The sequence below is a fragment of the Oryzias latipes genome, chromosome 8 (genome assembly GCF_002234675.1).
Source record: "Oryzias latipes chromosome 8, ASM223467v1".
NCBI lineage: Eukaryota > Metazoa > Chordata > Actinopteri > Beloniformes > Adrianichthyidae > Oryzias > Oryzias latipes.
This window is the reverse complement of record NC_019866.2, coordinates 11,954,402-11,976,842: the sequence shown is the minus strand read 5'-3', so window position 1 is coordinate 11,976,842 and position 22,441 is coordinate 11,954,402. Positions and strand designations below refer to the sequence as shown.

At 39.9% G+C, this 22,441-nt stretch overlaps 1 protein-coding gene across 3 annotated transcripts in view; it reads right to left on the bottom strand.

Moving 5' to 3' along the window:
- cep112 (centrosomal protein 112) overlaps positions 1-22,441 on the bottom strand; it is a 105,320-nt gene that overhangs the window by 32,357 nt on the left and 50,522 nt on the right. For all 3 annotated transcript variants that reach the window (XM_011478215.3, XM_004071678.4, XM_020705326.2), the window contains exons 16-19: positions 21,020-21,155; positions 18,693-18,800; positions 13,266-13,448; positions 5,463-5,693 (exon numbers count right to left, since the gene is read on the bottom strand). In XM_011478215.3, the coding sequence (XP_011476517.1) occupies positions 5,463-5,693; positions 13,266-13,448; positions 18,693-18,800; positions 21,020-21,155 (658 nt within the window). The remainder of the gene's footprint in view (positions 1-5,462; positions 5,694-13,265; positions 13,449-18,692; positions 18,801-21,019; positions 21,156-22,441) is intronic.

Below are 22,441 nucleotides of genomic sequence, written 5' to 3'. Positions count from 1 at the left end.
TAACAAGCTGCCCAATCAAAGGTTGCCTGGACTCAAGCAGGTGGGCAGACACCACAGCAGAAGTCTATTGGTGATGCTTTCTGAACTATTAAGCTACAGTGACAATGTTTTCACGTGTAGCATTTTTATTTCAGCAGTTACTGAGCTCCATCCTGGTGCAAATTTGTCTAGTTTTTAGGTTTAATAAGACCTGACAAGCCGTGCCTTTACACCTCCGCCTCTGCTCCGATCACTCGCTTCAGTGATGTTCGGATGGCGGGTGATTTTTGAGATTTATTCAGAAGTCAGATAAAAAAGCAGCCCAAAAATCATCATGTCCCACTTAAAACTCCACTTCAAACCAAAGTGTAATCTACAGCGTGCAACAAGATGGGGAGCTGCCTGACGCCATGTCTTAATGCGATTGAGAAAGTGTGCCGGTTCCCTCCCTCCTCTCGGTTGACTTCAAAAAGTGAGCAAGGGAGCTATGTGATGTTTTTTTGGGACAGCAGAGCCTTTACTTTGACTCTTTCATCTGCCGGGTGACTCACTCGCGCTCCCTCTCTGCCGCTGGGCCTTTTGGTGCGCCGAGGAGACGAATAGGCTCACATAGGTCTGAGCATGGCTACATATACACAAATACACAATAACTGTTTACACACACGCAAGCTTCAGCGCACAAATCCTACTCCAAACATGTAGATCTAATAATCTGAATAACAAACGGTCTACAATTGAACTCCTTCTGCCCTGGAGTCAGATTCCTCGCTTTGCCTTAGCCGACCCATTGTTTCTGTGACTCTGTACATGTGAGGTGAATGTGGGCTCTCTTTGATCATCCCACCAGCTCCTGCAGTGTTCTCGTCGAAACCATGACCAACAGAATAACGTGATTTGGTGTATCTCCAAATGGCAGGGGACCAAACCGTTAAGCCAGCTGTGACGGTTGGAAAAAGAGAAGACACAGCTGTGACAATGACAACAACCCCGCAACACCATCTTCTGGCAGAAGACGTTAATGTCTCCGGTGGCCAGGATCAAAGCTGGGGTGACTGGATTGGCACAGATGTAAACTATTGTATCAAAATCTAAGGTTACAAGCGTCGAAACTCAGTCATTTTCCTCTTTTTCTTTTTCTTTTCTAGCCTTCACCGTTCTGACCTTCAACTACAAAGTGACTTGTGATCAAATGTTTAGCAAGTTAAAGGTTTTTGAGGGTAAAAGCAGCTTCAAGTCTAACCATTAAACCAAAAAGTAATGCTTAAAATGGGTGGTTTATGTTCAATTCTCACCAAGATTCAAATACTTACCTCTGTAAGATAAAAACTCTAATTTTCCTTTAGATCAAATTTTTTGTATCAAAAATCGTCCGAATTAGGAAGACACAGATGTTTTATTTTATTTCAGTGAAAAAATACTCCCCTCAATGTCAACTTTTCTTTTTTATTTACATTTTAAATTTTAGGAATGCGAAGAGTGTCACAGAAGGGTCGCACAACAGTGTTACCACAGCGTTTCAACAATTTAAAATATAATTTAGCCAACCACAATACAGAAATCCTACATAGTTCTTAAAAAAGTATTGGTTTTAAAAGAGGAACCTGCTGGCCAGAGGGAAACTGAACGCAGGCTGCATTTAGCCCACGAGCCAGACTTTGGACATGCCTGCTATAGATCAACCCTCAAAGCTTTAGTCCCACTGAAGTCACAGAGTACACCAACCCTAAATGAGACATTTATTTAGAATATTTTCTATGTTTGCATTTCTGGCCTCATTGTTCTCATTGCTTCAAGACTTCAACTTTAGACCAATGAAAACTGAACAAACCACATTCACACAAAAAAAAGAGATCAAAGACACACTACCTTTATACAGTACAATCCAAACAAACATTACAAATCTGCAAAGGAAAGAAATGCAGCTTTCTGCGCTGTCATTTTGAAAATCAGCCGTCTTGGGTGGTCTGATCTCAACTCTATGGTTCTAAATATGAACAAGAATGCAAAACATTGCGGTCACATAAAGATCCAATCTGTCAAGCCACATTTAAAGATGGTCAGGGGAGCCCATGTCCACAAATGGAGCATAAATGTAAAAAGCATATTCATTTCAGGTCACATAAAAAGATGCTGCATAAGCATCCTGAGTGGCACAACAAACAAGAGTTGTGTAGAGCTGGTTTCTATTCTACTAGAGTTCAGGACCCAAAACGGCAATCTTCTTTTTTTAAGCTGTCCTGAATACAAAAAACGATTTATTCTGTGAAATAAAAAAAAATAAAAAAGATATTTCTCTACAATGTCAATCATCAAAATGTTGGATTTTACGTACACTGTGATGCCCCCCCCAAAAAAAATGGTGTCGCGGAAATTTTCAATCCAACATTTCTTATGGGGATCTCCACTGACAAGAACCTGTTTGGAGAGCATCCTCTCAGCAGGAAAGTGAGGAGGCCTGAAACGACTACGCACACGCAAACGGGAAGCTCCAGTTGAAACCAAAGAACATTTTCTCACACATTTATCAGCTAAATTCTCTCATGTTTTAACATGCACATAACCACCCCGTTGAAGTAAGCACATATACCTGTGGGGCAAAATGAGAGGAAAAAAAAAAAAAAAAAAAGAAGTACGGTAATTGCAAGAAGGAGGCCTGTTCATTTTTCCAGGTTAGAAGGCATCTGTCTGTGTCAGAAGAGGTCTGTGGTGCCTTTGATGTCAGGGAGGTCACCCGGGACATTGCCAGAGGGACACTGCTGCTATGACACAGTGAATGGGGATTGGCTACTTTTAGCCCCGAAACGTTGCTTTCCCATTGGCTGAGACGGAGCCTTAAGGTGTTTTAGTCACACCCGGTTAGCTTTTGATAAAATGCTCCACTCCTTTGATCTGCAGTAAAAGCAGGCATGTGCATAAACACACATGGCAGCCACACAACTACCAGTACCTGTATTTTTCCACAAACACAGCTTTAGAAATTCCCATCACTCTGTAAATTTTGCATATATGTATACAAACAGTTTGGTTTTTTTTTTGCCTCCAAACTCCCAAATTTAGCATTCCAGCTGAGGCCATCTCTTTTATAAAAAGTTCTGACGTTCTGAGCTTTCCCAGCACTTGAAAGAGAAACCGGGGGTATGGGGAAAAGAGGGAGGAAAAAAAGGGGTGAAGGTGTGGGGCGACGTAAGAAAGTCAGATAAGGATGTAGGCTGGGCGAGAAGCAGAGTTCCTGGGTCACTGTAGTCCAGAGATGAGACGTGTTTATCAGGCACAGAAGCAGCCACACAGCCCCTTCATGGCAGAATGGAGATTGAGAGGTCTGAGGTTGTGTGTGCTCGTTTCGCCTCACACACACACACATATACTCAGAAAACAGACGTGCAAAGATAAACTTCAATAGCATTCAGACTAACATCCCCCCTCACACACACACACTCCCCAACACACCTCCTTCCACTGCTTGTTTCCATCACTTTTCTGTCTCAACTTTCTTTTTGGAGCGGATCAAATATATGATTCCTTCCTACGGTCTGATCTGATTTCCTCTGATTTGCCGTTTCTCATTATTTCATTGCAGAAGCTTTGACTGTCTACTCCCAAAACATCTACCAATGCATCCAACCAGCCCCTTCTCCCCTTTCTTGGTCTTGTCTTTAAACTCATGCGACTTTGATGAGAATCCATTCATGGATTTAATGGATTTCTCCAGCCTTTTTCACCAGAATCTGGGAGATGTGTTCACAAAAAAAAAAAAAAAAAAGAAAGAGGAAAAGGCTGCTTCCATGGGCGCGATGGACTGCAGAAGACGGCGTTTCTGGAGGCATCAAAAGAATGAGAAATTTCCAGCTTACAAAACAAGGCATGCGAGTCAATATGGATCTGAGGCCTGGCTGACTTCAATCCCATGTGGAGAAAAAAAAAAACAGAACAGCGCGCAACGACAAAGGGAAAGTTTTCGCTGCCTCCTCCGAAGTCAAACTTAGAGACAGATTAGAAAGTACAAAAATATGAGGGGGGAAAAAAGAGAGAAGAAAAAAAAAACACACCTTTGGTGAGTTTATATTTTATTTTAGAACCGTGTCTTCAGGAGACGAAAAAAGGACGGAACAATCACTCATCTCCAAGAAAAACACAAAGTACTCTGTGCTGATGTTCTCAGTCTAGGTTCAACTTTTACCTTTAGACTGCATTAAATCCCCTCCATCACAGAAATATTTGTGTGTTACCAAGATAAAACAGAAAATCCAAAGGAAGTCTTAAAAAGTGCCTGAAAAGTAACTATCAGAATAAAATTCCCACAGTCTGCAACTGGGCTTACACCATCACACATCCTGGCCATTCCTTGGATCTCTCTTACTTCAGTCCTCCTGGTTCTGTGCTCCATATGGAGCCAAAATGGCTGCTTGGGTGCGTTAGAAGTCCTTGCATTCCTGGGTTAATGCCGTACAGCTGCGGTGAAATGGTTTCTATTGGAAATGGCCTCTTTGATGGGCCTTGCTGAGGGATTAGGTTCTGATCAACACCACCTTAACTCAGCTTCCTGCTCCACCGGTCACATGATTACGGGGCCATTTTGCAACTGCAGATTTGGTTTCTCAGATGGTAAAAACAAGGAATTAAGGAATAAAGTAAACCTTTAAGATCCTAAATATTTGACTACAAAAATGGGGGAAAAAGACAAAGTTTACTAAAAAAGGGAAAATTACAAAAATCTTGCTAGGAGTGTAGGAGCTCAATAATCAGGGAACTGACGCAATTTTCATTGCTCTCATGACTTTGACTGCAAACTGTTAAACACCTAAAAAGGACCTGCAGTCTATATAATAATATCGAAGTCTGGTCAAAATACAGACTGACATATACAAGCAGAACCCATCTTATTTAAATAAGCTGGACCAGCTCTGTCTTTAAAGAAAAAAAAAAAGGCAGATGCACTTTTCAAACCCAGGAGATTTATGATAGCTACAAAAGAATGTACTACAAAGTACTGATCTTTTAAGCTCAACAGTCACATATCCTAAAGTTCTTCCTCCAAGAAGCCTGCACAGAATGATGCTGTTAACATCTGTTTGGGGGTTAACGCAGAAGTGGGTCACTGGCATCATTCACAGCTATTCCCTTGACTCTAGTTTTATGTCTTGACTGTCAGGGTGACTGATCTCGAATACTCGATGTATCAAAACATTCAGAGCTGGAATGATCGGAGTTTTGAGATGCTGGAAAGCTAAGATGAATACGTAAATACTAGGGTTCTCAGAAAGCCAGGCATAGTCATTTCAGAGTGGACTTTTGTGTGGGTTTAGTTTATAATTATCATTTGTTACCAAAACAAAAGTCCGGTAAAGACATGTAGGTGTTCAATGACTTATGGAGTGAGCCTTCACCCACAGCTGTTTTGTTGAGGTTCCTAGTAACAGCAAAATCTTGAAGTTTATGGGATATTTGTGACGCTTTTTGCTACCCCATCTTTGGTCTACACTCACCTTCTCCAAAGTGGCGTTCTTCTCTTGCTGGTGACTTCTCTCAAGGTCACTACGAATGCGTTCCATGTCAGACCGGAGCTGGTCCAGCGAGGTCTCCTTGTCCAACACTGCTCTTCGTCTTTCCTCTTCATGGAGCGATGCCAGCTCAGTCAGCTGCTGCTTATGGTTCCTGCGGACGTCCTGGAGTTCCTCACGTAGACCTTCCACCAGGGCCTCCAACTCTGAGATTGTCTAAAATGTTCATAAACACAAATAAACTCAAATTAGAAAACTCATTTTAAGCAAAGCAGCTATTTTTGTGATGAGAAAGATTAGGACTTCCACAAAGAAGATGTCTGATGAACCAAAGATTAATCAGGCCAAAGCGTTTCAAACTGTTCCACGTTGACTCTGACTAAACTGTATCAACTGGTTCAACCAAAAAATGAAAAAAAAAAGGTGAAATACTGCCTCTGCCGTTCACCTGTGCTGTTGCAAGTTCACAAACGTGTTCAAAACACGACTTCAGAGATAAACCAGCCTCTCTTTGCATCTTTTTTTTTTAACTTCTCAGCCTGGGTTCTGCTCTGATAAGTGTGAGTCAAAATGACACAGAATGAATGCTAATAAGTCCAACCCCGAGGCTCCAAATCACCAGAAACAGCCTCTCCTGGCACGAGCACTGAAGCTTTATCTCTAGAGTTAAGGAAATGTCAGGACGGAAAAGAGAAGCTCACAGTTCTGTCAGAACTGCACAATCCTTTTACACGTGTGGACGTCAGCATATAGCTGCTGCAGTTGGTTGTAATCAAATAATAAAAGTAATGAAGCAGTACTAAGAAAAAAAAAACTTAGTTTGTACATTGAAAGGATTGCTTCCTAAAAATGGAGACATTGAGGTTAAAGCTTCATGACACTGCTTTTTATGTGCAGGTGGTTCTAAGACTAGCTTTCCCTTTTCTCACCTGTATTGCATTCATTCCTAAGCTATTGCACACACTCATTATCGCTGCTGTTTTTTACATTTTTTTTCTCATTTCAGCCTCCTGTCCTCTCCCCTGCATCCACAACCTGGGTATCCCAGGACAGCAACAACTTAAGGCAACAACACAGCAAGAGTCTGAAGCCTTTTTAAACATTTTTTTAGGGGGCACTGGGGAGAATCAAAAGAGACTTCAAAGGCAGACACTGTGGCTTTGAATAATACTTCCTACATAGATACACAAGCAGACCTATCACACTCACATCCACAGTTAAAGGGCTTTACATGGTCTGGTCGCATTCAAAGAGAAAAAACTAAAACACACGAGCACTCCACCATGTTCTGCTTCATCATTTCTCAGAATTAAGACTTTGACTGTCATGAAAGACAAACATCCATTAGATGCTATCCCACAAGTGTCTTATGTATAATTCTCTATTTAAAACAAGCTGATTACACTTCCAAGAAAGCCTTTTAATAAATTAGAATTGAATCATCAAAAATCAAAGACACATCAGAAACTAAAGCAGAGAAAAGAGCATCTTTTCTTTAGGAGGAAGTGAGCTAAACTACTTCAACGAAGCACATGTTTTGGCACTTTATGATGACATCGAGTGAAAAAAAGACTATTTTTTTTTTAAATCAAAGATTATGTAGAAAAATGGATTTTACAGACAGCTTAAGAATTCTGTGCAAAAACAATCCAGTTGAAAGAACGCCGACGATGAAGCACCATTGTTGTTTTAAGCTCTCATTAAGATATATCAGGAGTTGGGTATCTTTCCTCTATTTTGAAAGAGATCTCGATAGCCTCCCAGTGTCTTAGCAACTACTTTCTCAAAACGGATTCAAGACTGACTTATTAAACAAGATTGCAAAACAAATGATTTCAACTTTCCAAAACAAAAAAAATCAAACATTTTTTGTGTTTTGTATCAATAAAAGCTTTACTGTATCAGAAACACCTCCAAAGTGCTCTCACTACAGTTCAATTGTAAGAGGTAAAATATACGATTTCAAAAAGCAGTTTTGGTTTTGATAAATTAGGCAACAGGATAAAATAATCTCTTGTGTCAAAAAAAAAGTTATGTCTTTGCAATATATTGAATAAACTAGATGTATTACAAAATGTTTAATGGGAGACGGATAAAACAAAGGTATCATGATAATCAAGCAAGGGTGTTTAACTATCTGCATCTTTGCTTAGTTTACATGATCCCATCTCTCCAGAAAACTCCTGTGTCCGTCCACATGGGTTGTTCCATCAGGTTGGTGTTTGAAAAAGTACCAGTACGAGTATCAAGCCAATTCATGAGTGCTGAGAGATGGCATAAAGGAAAGCGGGATTGACTATCAGAAGAAAAATATCCTGCAACCTCTGTACAAGACTGGATCTGTGGATGAACAGAACACGTGAGCCTTAATTCATCTTAACATTAAATTCCATTGACCACTAAAAGCAGACCTGCTGTACTTTCTCTTCTTGAGTAGCGTCCCACTACCCATGTATGGAAGCTGTGGTTCAAATTGTTAATGATATTGCAGCTGCAGAACCTACATAGATTTAAACCCTGACCCAACATATGACTTTGCAGCAGCAGACACTAAGGCACAAATACTTATTGGTGGGATGCTAATGCACACAAGCATATGCGTGACGTGTTAAAGTTATGTGCTGCTTTGGCGAGCCTCCATGTTCTGTCCCTGTGACTGTCATCCAGAAAGACACAGACTTGCAGAGAGTTACTGATATATTTTCCCTTTGCAAACAGCATCACAGTTATAGTTATTTCACTGTACAGACTATGACTATGTAAACCTGGTGGAAGCAGAGAGAAGTTCTTTAGTTTATAAACATAAAACTCATGTGCATTTCCGTTTGTGGGGTGAGTCTGTAATAACACAGAAGAAATGATCAAAATGGTCACAAATGTAACAATTAAAGAAAAATACAAACTGGAAATATTAGAAAAGCTTAAATCAAAAAATGAGCCTAAGACTAATGGGACAATGTACAGTCAATCATGACTTTGTGATTTTCGTTTTGATGCTTTTTTTGGTTTTTATTTAGTTCTTTTGTGTTTATGTAAATAATTATTTTATTTTTAATATGTTAAAATCTATACATAAAATATAGTAAGAATGGAGGTAGGAATTAATAAGATTTTCTTCTACTCCTTAATCACCTTCTATTTGCCATTTTTATTTAACCATTTTGTGTTTAAAAATAAAAATCACTCAATCAATCAATCAATGCATAGGTATTATCTACTTAAAACTAAAAAAACTGAGAAGTTCAAAAAGGCATTTGTTGGGCTTTATAAGTAAAATAATGTGCATCGTTTACGCAACCATTTACATCAACTTTACAGATTCCCTAGCATCTAGATACATATTGTGTATATGATAAATAAATAACAAATAAATGCCATAGGGCATATTACAAAACAAAAATTCTGCATCTTAACCCTGAATAAAATAAAGTATTGATGTTGCCAGATACATATGGACTAATGTATATGCTCAGACTCATCTAAGCAAAGAGAAGGGCTTGCCTCTGTCAGGCAAATCAATGCGCATCTGGTAGAAATCTATAATGTGATGTATGCACATACTAAATAACGTCCTGGTTATGGTTTCAAAGCAGCTTGTTGTATCTTCATACAACGTCTCAGTTCGCTAACAACTTCAGTCATGGTTTGCAGGCGTGCAATAGTTGGAGGGGGGGGGGGGGGGGGGGGGACTACATCCGTACATGAGAATATGTGATGAAAACATCATTTGCATAAATCTTTGAACCTTGTTTAAAAAATAAAAAATACCCGTAAAGCTAAAAAATATTGTTTTTTTTACAGTAAAAGTTCAACTTGTCTTTTTGATCAACACACCAACAATAATCTTCTGTTTATCTATAAGGTAAGGAAACCAAAGGTGCTTGCTAACACGGATGGGCGTCCATTTTTCAGGAGAAGACAACTGACAAGCACCAAGACAATCCAGGTAGCTCCGCTTTGACATCGTCTGTCATCAACCTTTTCATTTGGCTCATATTAGGAAGGTTCTTGAGACAAAGAGGCTTTGAAAAATCATTATTAAGTCCATCATGGTTTAGAAGAAGCCCTGACAAGGTTCTCGCCATAGCGTGTGCTGTTTGAAGTCCAGATGGTGCAGAAGCTGCTACAAAAAAGAAACATTTGTCTAACAAAAAAAAATAAAAATCAAGGACTTCAAACACTTTCAGGTTTACAGGCAAGGCATTCACAGGTTTAGCTCTCGTTTTAGTAGTCGCACAATGAATAATAAATAAAAACAAAAAGATCTGCAGAGCCGTCGGGTAAGATCAAGAATTTTACAAGCAACTGTAGACATAAAGCACTAACATTCATTCAAAATCCCCAAATTCAATGGATTTAGTTTCAAACAGAATAAAGCTTTTTGTATACAAAAAGTGTTTGTCTTTTTTTATTAGCCGTAACCAAATTTCCACCAATTGCAGAGCCAGTTAGGTTCATATTTCAGACAAATATTTGCATTTTGTGGAACAAGCGTCATTTTTGTCATGGATGTACCTCAGGATCCCGTCTTTCAGAAAAGCACATTAGCCACGAGAAAAATCCAAGTTTGTAAAGATGGCAGCCATACACTAAATTGTTTCAAAAATATTCAATGTTTATTTGCAACAGTCTCTACTGGCTCCACTACAGTTGTTCCTGAATCTAATGCAAACCATGAAGTCCTGAATGTTGCAGTACTTCCAAAGACCACTAGAGGGTGAATGCAAAAAGAAGCAATTCTTTATCTACTCCTGCGTTGAAAAGTAAACTTTACACCTGAAACTAATCTCTTTACATTCCAATTAAAATTTTGGGGGGTTTATTGCAAAAATGTGTGAGTTTTTATGTTTTTTTTGTAATTCTTATTTTTTCTGAGGTTATTGGACCAATAAGTGAACCCGACAGAGTTTCAAGCTTGACTCCGTCTTGCCAAGATCCTGCTTTCCGAACATGTTTGAGTTGGGTGGAGCAAAAATCGTTATTTAAGTGTACTCAATGGTCCTAAGCAAGGTTCTAAAAACCACAAGAATTGTTTAAAAATTCCCTAAACTAGCAAAAAGGAGACTTGCACTGAGACCAACAAACTGAAAGGTGACAGATGAGCAAATTGGTCAACAACGCCGTCATCTAACAGAGAAACACATCTGGCTACAGGCAAACATGTTTCAAAAGCGACACAAATCGAGAACTTTGACAGACAACCAGCTGGAAGCTTCTGGTATTATGTTGTTCTTCTGTAAAACTGTAAAGAAAGTGTTTATTCTTCAAAGCAATGTTTAGATTCCCACTGTCCCCCCATAGACAGTTAATCCCTGGGTTGGTGGGGGGCCAACAACATACAACAGGCCTTGAACCAAAACGCTTCATTTGAATTCTCATTTAAGTTACAAGCAGTAAATAAAAGGGAATGGTATATTAACATATGAATGATGATAGGCACTAAATGATGTATAAGCCCTGAGTACACAACAGATGGGTTTGTATAACCTTTATAATGTGTTGCAGCTCCACACTGGATGCAGCCAGAGACTCTTTGAGTGGCACAGAGTTGGGAAAAGGACAATGTGTCCCTGTGTGAATGTTTCAGCTCTTCCCTCAGGCCGCCGCTCCGACTCATCAGCTCCCCTTCCTCAAACACAAGTCAGGAGCCAGGAATGCTATTTATGTGTCCCGCCACATCAAGGGAACAAGTGTCTATTACTCATTGTGTGTGTCAGTATGTGACTGGCATGAGTTTGCCAAAGTTCCAGCTGCAACTGTCCTTCCACTGTTACAAGGAACACAGATGGAAAAATAGAAGAGGAAAAAAATATATATATATCTGGTCTTTCACAACATTGTCTGCTAACAAAACAGGCGATGCTGTTTGGTTGATCCTGAAACGCCAGCCGGTATTATTGTCAAGCCAAATCATTTGGTGGCTAAAAGTGCATCAACAGAGATTTCTTTCATTTGGTTCTTTGTTTTCATTTTCACAAATTTCCTTTTTAGGCTGCCTGCCAGCCAATACAAAAGCAGTGTGACATTTGGACCGACGCGTTGCTTTCATGAAAAATCTTTGAAAGTTTAAAAAAATAAATGACTTGACCTTATCTTTTTTTTTTGTCGCTAACTGAGCTCAATCGACTCACATCACATACTAGACGACAAGCAAGTTTCAAGCAGTGATTTGTGTAGGAAAGTTCACGCGCAGCAAAAGACAGACCGCATTATAGAAGAAGCCCAACACTTGGGTTCCTTTGGAAAAACAACAAATATAGACGTTTTCCTGAAGGGCTGGTTTAAAATCTGAATTTTAAATATAAGATTTTTACAGTTTACTATTCAAATACAAGAAATGCAATCAGCAGTAATCAAATTTAAGGGAAGACTTTGCATTTACCTTAATCTGTTACATATGATGCAGCACCCATGTGTATCGTGTATATAAAGCTTGTGTGTGAGCAACATACAAAGCAAGGTTATCTATTAATATATTTAAATTAAACACAGTAATCAATAAATCCAAGTGACTCTTTGGTTAGTAACTTTCCAGTCCCACTTTAAGACAGAATAACTTTTAGGTAAAATTGTGGTCCCAATAGAAAATCTTAAACATGGTGATTCATCCTGTTTTTGTTTTTTTATCTTGTTCTTTAATCCTTTTTGGGTAAGCTATCGATGTAGAAAAGGGAGAAAAAAATTGAAAATTTGAAGAATTATATATAACAATTTCTAATATCACCATTTAGATTTAGATTTAGATTTTTTTAAACTTTTATCATAAAAAATACATACTAAGTAGATTATATTTAAAAATAAAACAATGAGTCGAATAATGGTTGCTAAGAACAGTTTTCCGTCTAATCCATGGTCTCGCCAAGAGAGAAGATTTTCTGTCTTTCACAAAAAATATGATAATCAAACATCTACTTAGATCCCTGTTTCGAGCTCATAGCCCAAAAAACAAAATTCTGCATGCTGACAATTTTCATTTCATCAAGAACCCTGAAGAATCAAATACACATTCCCAGTTGGGGGCTGGTTTCTCAAATAGCTCCCCACAGAGTTCCAATCTATCCCAGTCTGGGGAGAGGGAAAGGCTGAGTAGAAGGGTTTAAACTGAAGACCTGCTGCTTTGCCTAAATAGCAGGAGAATGGCCAGTGTTTGGGATATCCATTAATTCAGCCTCTAAATGTCAAACGGAGAAAACTGCAGTAACGAGGGGATGACCAGCACTTTCTGGAGAGGGGTAGTTACCTGTGGTGAGAGGACAATGGAACGAAAAAGAAGACTTCGGCAGGAGTATGAGACGGTTAAATGGATGAGCCAAACTATACAGCAGAAACTAAAAGAAATTCAAAAGCAATGGAAAAGCCTGGCACTTAACAGAACTGATATCTTCCGCTTCATGTGGACCCCTACAGTTTCTGAATTTTAGGTCTGCAAACTTCTATTGAAGAGTCGTGCTGTGATAACGAGTTATTTAAAAGATATTACAATGAACTTCAAAGCAAAGACTTTTTCGGTTTTTTTTTCTTTCAATTTTACTATTGAGATTTCGTTTACTTTTCTGATGTTCCATGATGTTTTAATTGTATGAACACAGTTACATTTGGTATTTTCTTAATATTGTACTGATGCTAAGCAGTTTCGCAATGTTTCCGCATCCAGCGGAAGAAAGTGTCTGGACCCGCTGTGCTTTTGAAACCCCAGGACATCAAGAAGCAGAATGAAAGATGGTTGTCCACAAGCAGAGCGGTGGGTCACTGTGTGAGTGTGTATGTGAAACAGTGGAGACCCCCTACCTGGGCATCGCGCTTCCTCCATTCCTGCGAGTGCTGCTGGTGTTGTTGCAGGGCGGCCCTGGCCTGGCTTTCCACGCCGCTCACCTCCCGCTGGTGTTCCTGGACCATGGTGTCCTTTTCCGCTTTGTGCTGTTGTTGTAGCCGCGTTCTCTCTTGCTCGTGCTGCGAGCGCTGCTCAGCCATCTGATTGGACAAGCAGGCAAACAGAGACTTCATCAGCCAACACACACCCAGTGCAACCCCGTCGTCATGACAACTTTTCCATCCATCCATCCTTTCCACGTCTTTCTTCCAAACCTGAACTCCGACGGGCTCAGGCAGTTTGGTACCACCGGTCGGATAAAAAAAGTTTCTCCGATTCCTCGAATCGTCAGAAGACAACGCGATGTGTTTACATCTGGCTTCCTCCCCACCCTCCCGACCCTCCTGTTAATTGTACAGACTGGTCCTCAGTGTCCCACTCTTCAGACCCGCCCCCCTCGCCCTTTTCTGGGACTGGCAAATAAATGAGCAGCTAGCTCGTGCAATGCAAGAAGCTGATAGGGGTTAGCCATCTGGCTGCAGTAACTACCCAATGCCCCATGCTATGCGCTTGACAGCTTGTGAAAATCGGCTTAGGAAAAGAATATGACGACTATTATGAACCCAAACCGGAAAAAAAACTTGGGGGGAGGCAGGGGAATGTATTTTCAGAAAAACGGGAAGACTTCTTTTACTTGTAATTAATGTGTACTGATTAGTTTTACCACGATTGCCTGAAATAACGCTTTCAAAATTGTCAGTAGAACTAATGTATGGGAATATCTGTTTGCAAATATTAAAGCTTATTTAAGTTTACAGTCAAAGACGGATGCTGAAGTTCCACTGTCACATCTGTAAAAACAATACAATAAATGTAACACTTATAATGGACCAGAAGATCAGAATCTTTTTGGGTCCAATTATCCTGTCAGACCAAAGCAGATTCAAGTTCTGCTGGGAGCGGAGTCACCTGCTGAGAGGTGAGTCTTTCCGGTAAAGCTTCCCCACCCAGTCGTCCCAAGCCTTTTTCAGGCTATGTTTCGTTCCCAGTCCCCCATGGCGGGGAGACAAGTGACCCCCACACCATCCAGCCATGCAGGCCCAGGCAGAGGCTTGAAAGGACAGCAGGGGCCTGGGGCCCATTTGCCTTCCTGCTTTGAAGCTAATCCTTGCACATTGTGCATGACAGCACCCAAAAATGGTCTGCTAGAAGAGTGGAGATCGACAGCCTCTCTGCACGCTGCTCATACTACTATGTTTAAATGTTGAGTTCTATTCAGAGCAGGTGATGAATGAGGCTCTACCTACAGGACGCAGTACTTCTTTCCCAAGAACTGAGATGGAGGCTGCAATAGACATTTCATTTCAGGAGCCAAGAAGTTACTCTTTGGCTCTTGGTAGAGCTCTATTGATTCTTGTTCAGAGGAGAGGCAAGATAAATGAATGGAGAACAAACTGAAGAAGAGAAGAAACATGTTAATAATCCTCAATTAAAACTGACCTGCGTGTGAGCAGGCAAAATATAGGGAGCATTCTTCACTTTCTGCTGATGGTAGTGTGATTGTGACAGTTTTTATTGAGCTGTCTCTAACAAGAAGAAAAAGTCACAGCCGATGGACTGAAAGGTAAAGACTTTCTTCAACAACTACTTTGTTATATGGTCAGAAAAACCTGAGAAAGGAGGCTCTAGCTTTTGCTTTAGGTTCTCAGACCATCTAAAGGCTCTTTGAAAAGAGAAGGGCGAGGTCCGAAGCTGTTAGGAAAAAAAGCCACAGAGGTAAAAAGTAGTAGAAGCAGAATGTCTAAGAGAAGGTCTTCTTTAAAGCCTAGACGTGACATTAAGAAGCCCAAATGTGTGGACGGTTCTGCCACTGTGGGGAACATACATTTTTAGGAACAAACTTGGGGATGGTAGGGGAGTCAAAGCACAGCTTGGTGCCACAGACAGCGTGGACTGTGTGTTACTGCACAGCAAGAATCCTGTCAGTTTGGGCTGACATGGTTGTGTGACTGCATGCATGTATTTAAGGAGGACAGTGAGTAATGGGCTTCTTTGAACCACGGGGGGGATATCTGAAATGTTTGGGACAAAGGAGGAGGGAAGAAGCGCAAAGAAGAGCAGAGCTGTTTGGTCTCAGCAGGGGTGGTGGGGAGGGACTCTGCTGCATGAAAAAAACGATGATGAGAAAACAAAACATACATTTACGTCTTTGTGGTGAGTTTGAGCTGCAAGTGCACATAGAGTGGCTCTGAGTATGAGCAAAAGCAAATCTTCGTTGATGTGTAAACTTACTAGATAAACTAGACACTTATTCTTTGTCGCAGTCAAGTGGTTGGGTCTTCTTTTAACTGTCAAATGTATGACTTCAAAAACATACTCTTTCTCTATGTCTCTGCTACTTCAAGTGCTAGAAACCATTTTGTTTGAAAACCTTACGGAATAACTTTTCACTTAGAGTCTTGATGACATAAACCTATGAAGAAACACTTTTGTGACCATCTGAGTGGACTACCTTGACTCAGGCAGCACCAGACAGTTTACTAAATGCACACAGTCTGTGCAGAACCTTTCACAAAGCTCATCATGGAGTTTTTGCTCTATGGCTGCACTCTAAATGCGTCTTTACCATCCATGTGCTGGTACATCAGGTTGTGGTATTTACCTCTTCTGTCAGGTTTGAGACATATCACAGTGCATGTATGTCAGCAACATGCCACAATGTTTGTGGTCTTTTCACGTTCAGCACAGTAGATTCTCAACCTCAGCTCCAAAGCAGATAGACCCCTCTTGTTGTCAAGTTTGTACAATTGTTGCTGCATCCTGAGTTGACCTATAGCCTACAGTTTCGTTTGCATGGAATTGAATTTGCGTGGCGTGGGGGATCACGTTTCTACGTTAAGTCAATGTACTGATGCGATCAGATATCCTACAACATGTTTTGAGTATCATCACATCACAATGTCTCTGGAGCTCAAATATGTGAACTTTGGCGAAGAATTTGCATTGCGTTAACCAATCAGGAACCCAGCTTTGGTCCGTGACTTGTTGATGATATGATCAGTGTCCAGAACCAAGAGAAGAATCTGATTGTTCTCCTTCTGAACTTTTAATTTTATTTTTGGTCTATATCAAGACAATAATAAAAAGGTCCTGTAATTTTATTCTTAGGTTTATTTTATCCCTCCTTGGACTTGAGTCATAGAATGACAGTTGAAAGCAGCTGTCATTCAGATAGTTCCTGCAGTAGATGGTGAACCTCACCGTACTAGGAGAGTCTCTGAATGATCCCATGAACCCCAGACATGGAGGCGCGTTTTTGTAGAGCTTTTGTAGAGCTCTTAAAAGTGAATAAACCTGATCTCTCAATATCCTCTGTGTTTTCCATAATGTAGTGATGAGGCTAAAAACATTTGACAGTACCTCCTTCCACATAAGTAAGGAGTGTCAAGCTTATTGACACATTTTTGGTCAAGCGTTGGGCAGCGAATTTGATGCGCATCGGAAGAGAGGCAGCAGACATGAGTTTGAAGCGTCACAAGTCATGAGTTAAAATGTATTGCTGTATAATCAATGCCATAACATAGTCTTTCATGTTAACTACTCATACCACAACCGTACCATTTCAAGTTTAGTTACTAGTCTCATGGGACACATCTGCAGGCAGGCAGACGGCGTAGTGTCGGAGAAAATAAACGCGATCACGGCAACAAAATAAACATTTTACATTAAAATCGAAAACTACTGAAAATCTGTGAGTAGGCCCTAAGTCACTCGAATTGAAAGACACTGTGCAGGCTTAGGATATCAGACCCACAGCAAAGACATTCAAGCCAAGCTAATGTCAAACTCTAACACGGCACAATTGTTCAATCACCAACATGGCAGTTACTCTTTTTGGTATATATATTTTTTCTTGTTATTTTTCTTCTATACTTACTTTTTCATTTGTTGTGTATTTCTACACATCCTAACATTTTATACAGCTAAGAGTGAGTAATTATATGTTTGTGTCATACCTAGAGACATGCCTTTTATTTTTTTATGACTCGCATATAGACACATTTGTGAAAAAAACTTCAAAAGTATTTTTAATTCACTTCTAAAAGTCCTATATTTTTAACGACCTATAAGTTGAATGTCTACTTGCTTGTACATGCATATTTTCACTTTCTTTTTATTCACTTTTAACAGAAAATGTCACGCTCTCTTACATCAAGGCCATCATGGAGACAGATCAATGCGAAATGTGTGTTTTCATCTTTAAGAAAAAAGTCTTCTTGATGGACTGCTAACCCTGTGTGGTTGTTTTTAAACTGTCAAATGCACACCTCTCTCAGAAAAGCAAAAGATAATCGTCACTTGAAAATTTCTTTGCGAGCCTTTGATGGTTTCGACGTTTTCCACGTGGATCCTTTGTGATCGTCTTGAACAAAACAACAGAGATGTGGTGGATCAGACACAGGGCAGATGTGTCTGTCTGACATAAATTCAACACATTTAATAAATGTCTGATTTTTTTTTTTAAATATACACTTTTTTCTTAAAAACATGTATATATAAAAGCTACAAATCAACAAGAGACAAGTTTTGGTGCACAGAAATGCAGATGGCCCCATACTCTCCATTTGCATCAGTCTGCAGCAAATTACACGCGATGTAAATTCCGAGCGGTTTGATAATCAGTGTATGCATGCTTATTAACACACAGGTTGAGTGCCAGTTTGGTGCCTGGAAAGCAATCATGCTGTGGATACAGATGGGAAATAGAGATGTTACAGCAGTTAGTGCTGCTACCTTCACAGGCTTCTGTTGTGCCACATGGTCACACTCTGCTTGCGGATGTGGGGGATATGTGAGCAATGTTTTGTTTTGGCGGCATCATTTAGTGAAAAAAATGTGTTTTACAACGTTGCTGATGTAACTGTATTGTCAAGTTTTCTCATTCCGTGCAGGTTTTTATCACAAACAACACTTCCAATAGCAGCTTTAGCCCTCAGATGCATTTTAATTTTTGATTGGTACCGTTTTTTTTTTTTTTTTAAAGTGAGTCATAAATTCAATCAAACCCGAGTCACTGACATACATTTTTTTCTGCACTCCTACAGTGATGCCCTTTGCTTTCAGAAATACCAATTTCTGCGCTTATTTTCAATTCAATCTCCCCGTCTCAGTGAAATTGCTGTCAGTGTGTGTTGTGAAAATGCTTTCCTGACTCTTTATTGAAGAAAAGCAGATCAGATGATAAACGACTTCATCTAAAACCCTGTCCTTTATCCTCTGATATGAATCAGGGGAAACAAATGGAAAAATAACTGACCAGTTTGATTTGATGATAAAACAAAGGAGAGTATGAAGATGATGCCACAAAGAGGAAATTAAGATAGGAGGAACAGAAAGTTTCAGACCTGCTGCTCATATTTCTCTCTGAGGGCATCGAGTTGTTGAGAAAACTCTTTGGCCTGGTTCTCCCTTAAGGACTTGGAATGGACCAGGTCTTCCTCCACCTTCTTCATCTGGGTGAGCAACACAAATAGAGCATTAGCTGAGATGGTGTTATTTTGCTGACTAATTAAACTACACCTACACACAAAATGAAGTATGTATACATTTATTCATATAAAGAAATACATTTAAAAAAACAACTAACTAACGTAACTCCCATTCATTTAATTGTTGAGCTACGTTCCCACCATTTTTCGGTAAAGTGCGTGAAAGGTTTATGTCGGCGCGCATAAACATGGCTTAATGAAACGTGCGTTTACATAGACTTTTTATTGTTCACGAGGGCAGTGTGTGAACAAAACTTTAGACTTAATGTGCAACACCGTTCAGACAAAAGGAAGTTGATTCACGCAAAACCATTTAAATAAAACAAATCTACAAAAACAAAACCTTGTAATGAAAAATATAAAAATGGACCAATATATATTTTTATAAACCTGAGAGTATTCTCTTGAGTTATCCAGTTATCCACAATTTAATATTCCCCATTCAACATGATGAAGTGGACAGAAGATTGAATGAAAAGTAGGTCTGACTCATTCAGGATTTGTCTTTTTAAATTGGGATCTATCCGTTTTTCATGAACCCATATTGCACACCAAAGTCTCATTCTAGCAAACCATAAAACTCAGATTTGACTTCAAATGGTGCTTTTAATCTTTTAAGATTTAAACAAAAAATGAACACACTTTTCTAAATAAAGTCTAAACGTAGAGATTTTATTTATAAAAAGAAAAGACAGAGTAATGGAGTGATGCAGATAATCCATTTAGGTATTACACCATCTGTGGCCTAAAAGAGGGAGCGGATGATGAGCGAACTGATGGTAGGATGAGAAAAGAGGGTGAAAACTTCTTTTGAAGTACTTTCTACAACATTAAAGCCTTAGAAGGAGGATGTGATGCAGCAAAGCACGAGCGGGGTGGGGAGGAGAAGCGGAGGAAAAGGCAAAGAGGGAGAGAAGATGACAGGGATGCAGAAGAGACTGCTCCACTCTCCCATGGCTTTGATGTGGGCTGAGGATAAAGTCAGATTGGAGATTGGGATGCCAGGGGCTCCAAGGAAAAAGCAGGAGCAAGCAAGAAGATGGAGGGATGAGTTGCAGAAAAGAGACTAAATTAGGACTAAATTAGCCGAATTCAAGACGAAAGAAAAACCAATTCTGCCAACGCAAATAGTTTTGAATATTCACAAAGGACCATCATAACAGGATTCCATACATTTATCCAAATACTCACAAGGCAGTGATTATACTTTTCAAGTGTTCTGGATGTTCTATATGGTGCAACATTATTCGAATGTCAAAGAACATCCGATTCCATAGAGCTTCAATGCATGCAGCATAATTCATTCAGTCTTTTGTGGGTATAAAAACATTTATAATTCATTCCAGGGAAATAAAGTTGCTTTGTTTACCCATAAATGTCCCCGACTCCCACACAAACTCACTTTCTCACACACTACATGCCCTTAACACTCTGATGAAGTGATTTTTCTTTTTTATATAAAAGGGTAAAGCTAGCTAATCTCTAACTACAGCCCTTAAAGGCCTTAAGGACCACACATTGTGCAGCCTTGTCAATAAAGAGGGCATGGAGCATAGCTAAACTTGCTCAGCAGAAAGTGCCCATAGCAAAACAGTTATAAGACTCGATTGCAAAATGTAAAGCCGAGCATATAATGATCAAAACTACCAGCAAACGGCAGCCCACGCAGTGTGGAGGGCCAATTGTCAGACGGGCCCCATGTACCAATTAGTCTAACAGCTTATTGTGCGTGACCCATTCTCCATCAGAACCTGAGCAGCCCACAACACACCCACTTGCAAAGAGTCAGGTCAAAATGTGATGGGGTAGGAGATTGTTTCACTAGCCTAATGATCATTATACATTTTGTGATTTATTTGGGCAGACTGAATGACTGAATGGCTGGAGGGCGATAACATTCTTGGCTTCTTCACGTTGACTTTGCAGAGCAAGAACTGTTTAAAGGTTTAACTAGTTAAAAGTCTCAGGAAAAAATCAGTTTTTACAGGCCAACTGTGGTGTAATTGTGTAAATGGAGGAGGCATATGCATTGCACATGGCTAATGTGCAAAAACAATCCCTGACAAAGAAAAGACAAATGAACATTTCTTGGTTCTTCATATTCCAAATGTGACTTTAATTCCACTACGGTAATTATTATATTAGGCATTTGTGGAGGTCTTGGTTGGATGTGTGTATCAAACCTGGAGTTTCATCTCAGTGTAGACCTTTTCAGAGCTGAGCTCCACCTGTTTCTTGAACTGCTCCATTGCTCTATCTGCCTGCTGGATCTGCTGCCTTTGGCTCTCTCTTGCTCTGTCCAGCTGGCTCTCCATCTCCCTTCAAAACAAAGTGCAAGTGGAAATTTTTGCAGTGTAAAGTATCCAAAGAAATAAAAATTGCAGAAAATTTTAGGTAAAGATTGTTGAGACAAAGTTAGAATATGTTTCTGCACACATTATGCGTGCAGAAACATATTTCAAGATGCTTATTAGTAAGCATCTTATTACTAAACTACAATGCTTTAGTTCTTCCTCTATCATATATTCCACTTGTAACTGACAGTTTTATGTGTTTACTTTTTCAAGAAAAGTAAGACATATTTACACAAGTTACTGAAGTATTAATGTATTGCCCAAGCTGTGCACCTTATTTGTTTGTGTTTGTGTGTCGTGCTGGAATGATGCTGCTACTGCTGCCAAATGTCAGGCCATAAAGTTGCAGGTGGAGAAGATTGACATGCATACTGAACTGTCAGAGCCCAGCCACAACGTCAGATACAGCACAACTGAGCAGCTGTCAAACTCAACACATGTGGGCTGGCTGAAGGACAGGGGTGCGCTGGGGTGGCAGGGTGGAGGCTAGAGAGAATGACAAAGGTAGAGGTAGAGTATGGGAAAATTCCTGTAGATCACTTCCAGATTTCCATCCGGCCTCTCCACATTTGTTGGTTTAGAAGGGTGGGGGTGGTCTGATGCTGGGACAGCAGACATGGTGCATCCACAACTAATCAGTTAGCCACAAGGCTGGTATGCTCATATTAGGGCCTGAGAGCAATTTGAACCCATAAATTAAACTCAATTTATGGTTCATATGTAACCTTTTTGCTGTGGGCTGTCAGGTCACCCCCCTGTAAATCTGCAGTACATGTTTACAAGTGACTCATCATGAATCAATCGGATTTCACTTTAAATAATTTCTTAGCCAGAGCTAACATAAAGGCGGGAGCTGAGCGAAGCTTGGCACTGCGTTAGGAAAGGCAAAAAAACGGAACACCAACAATCTTTTGATGAACGAGCAAGGAATGGTTTGAAAATAAAACTGCATCCCTAAATGTCTTCTCAGTGCTTGTAAATAGTGGCATGCTAAAGCACATTTCTGCTTGAAATTTAACCTAAATTCCCAAATATGAATTCGGCGTGGGGAGTATTATAGCCAAATAAATGGTAAAGAAATGTTAAATTGCATCACAAAGGGTGGGGCAGGACAAAAGCACTCCTGCCAAGGATGTACCTGGCATTTAATTGTTTGCATGTATTTAGATGCAGGGAGTCTTGTGCATTTGCCTACAAACACTAATTCACATAACTTGCAGTTCAAAGTGAACCATCCCTTCCCATCACGCA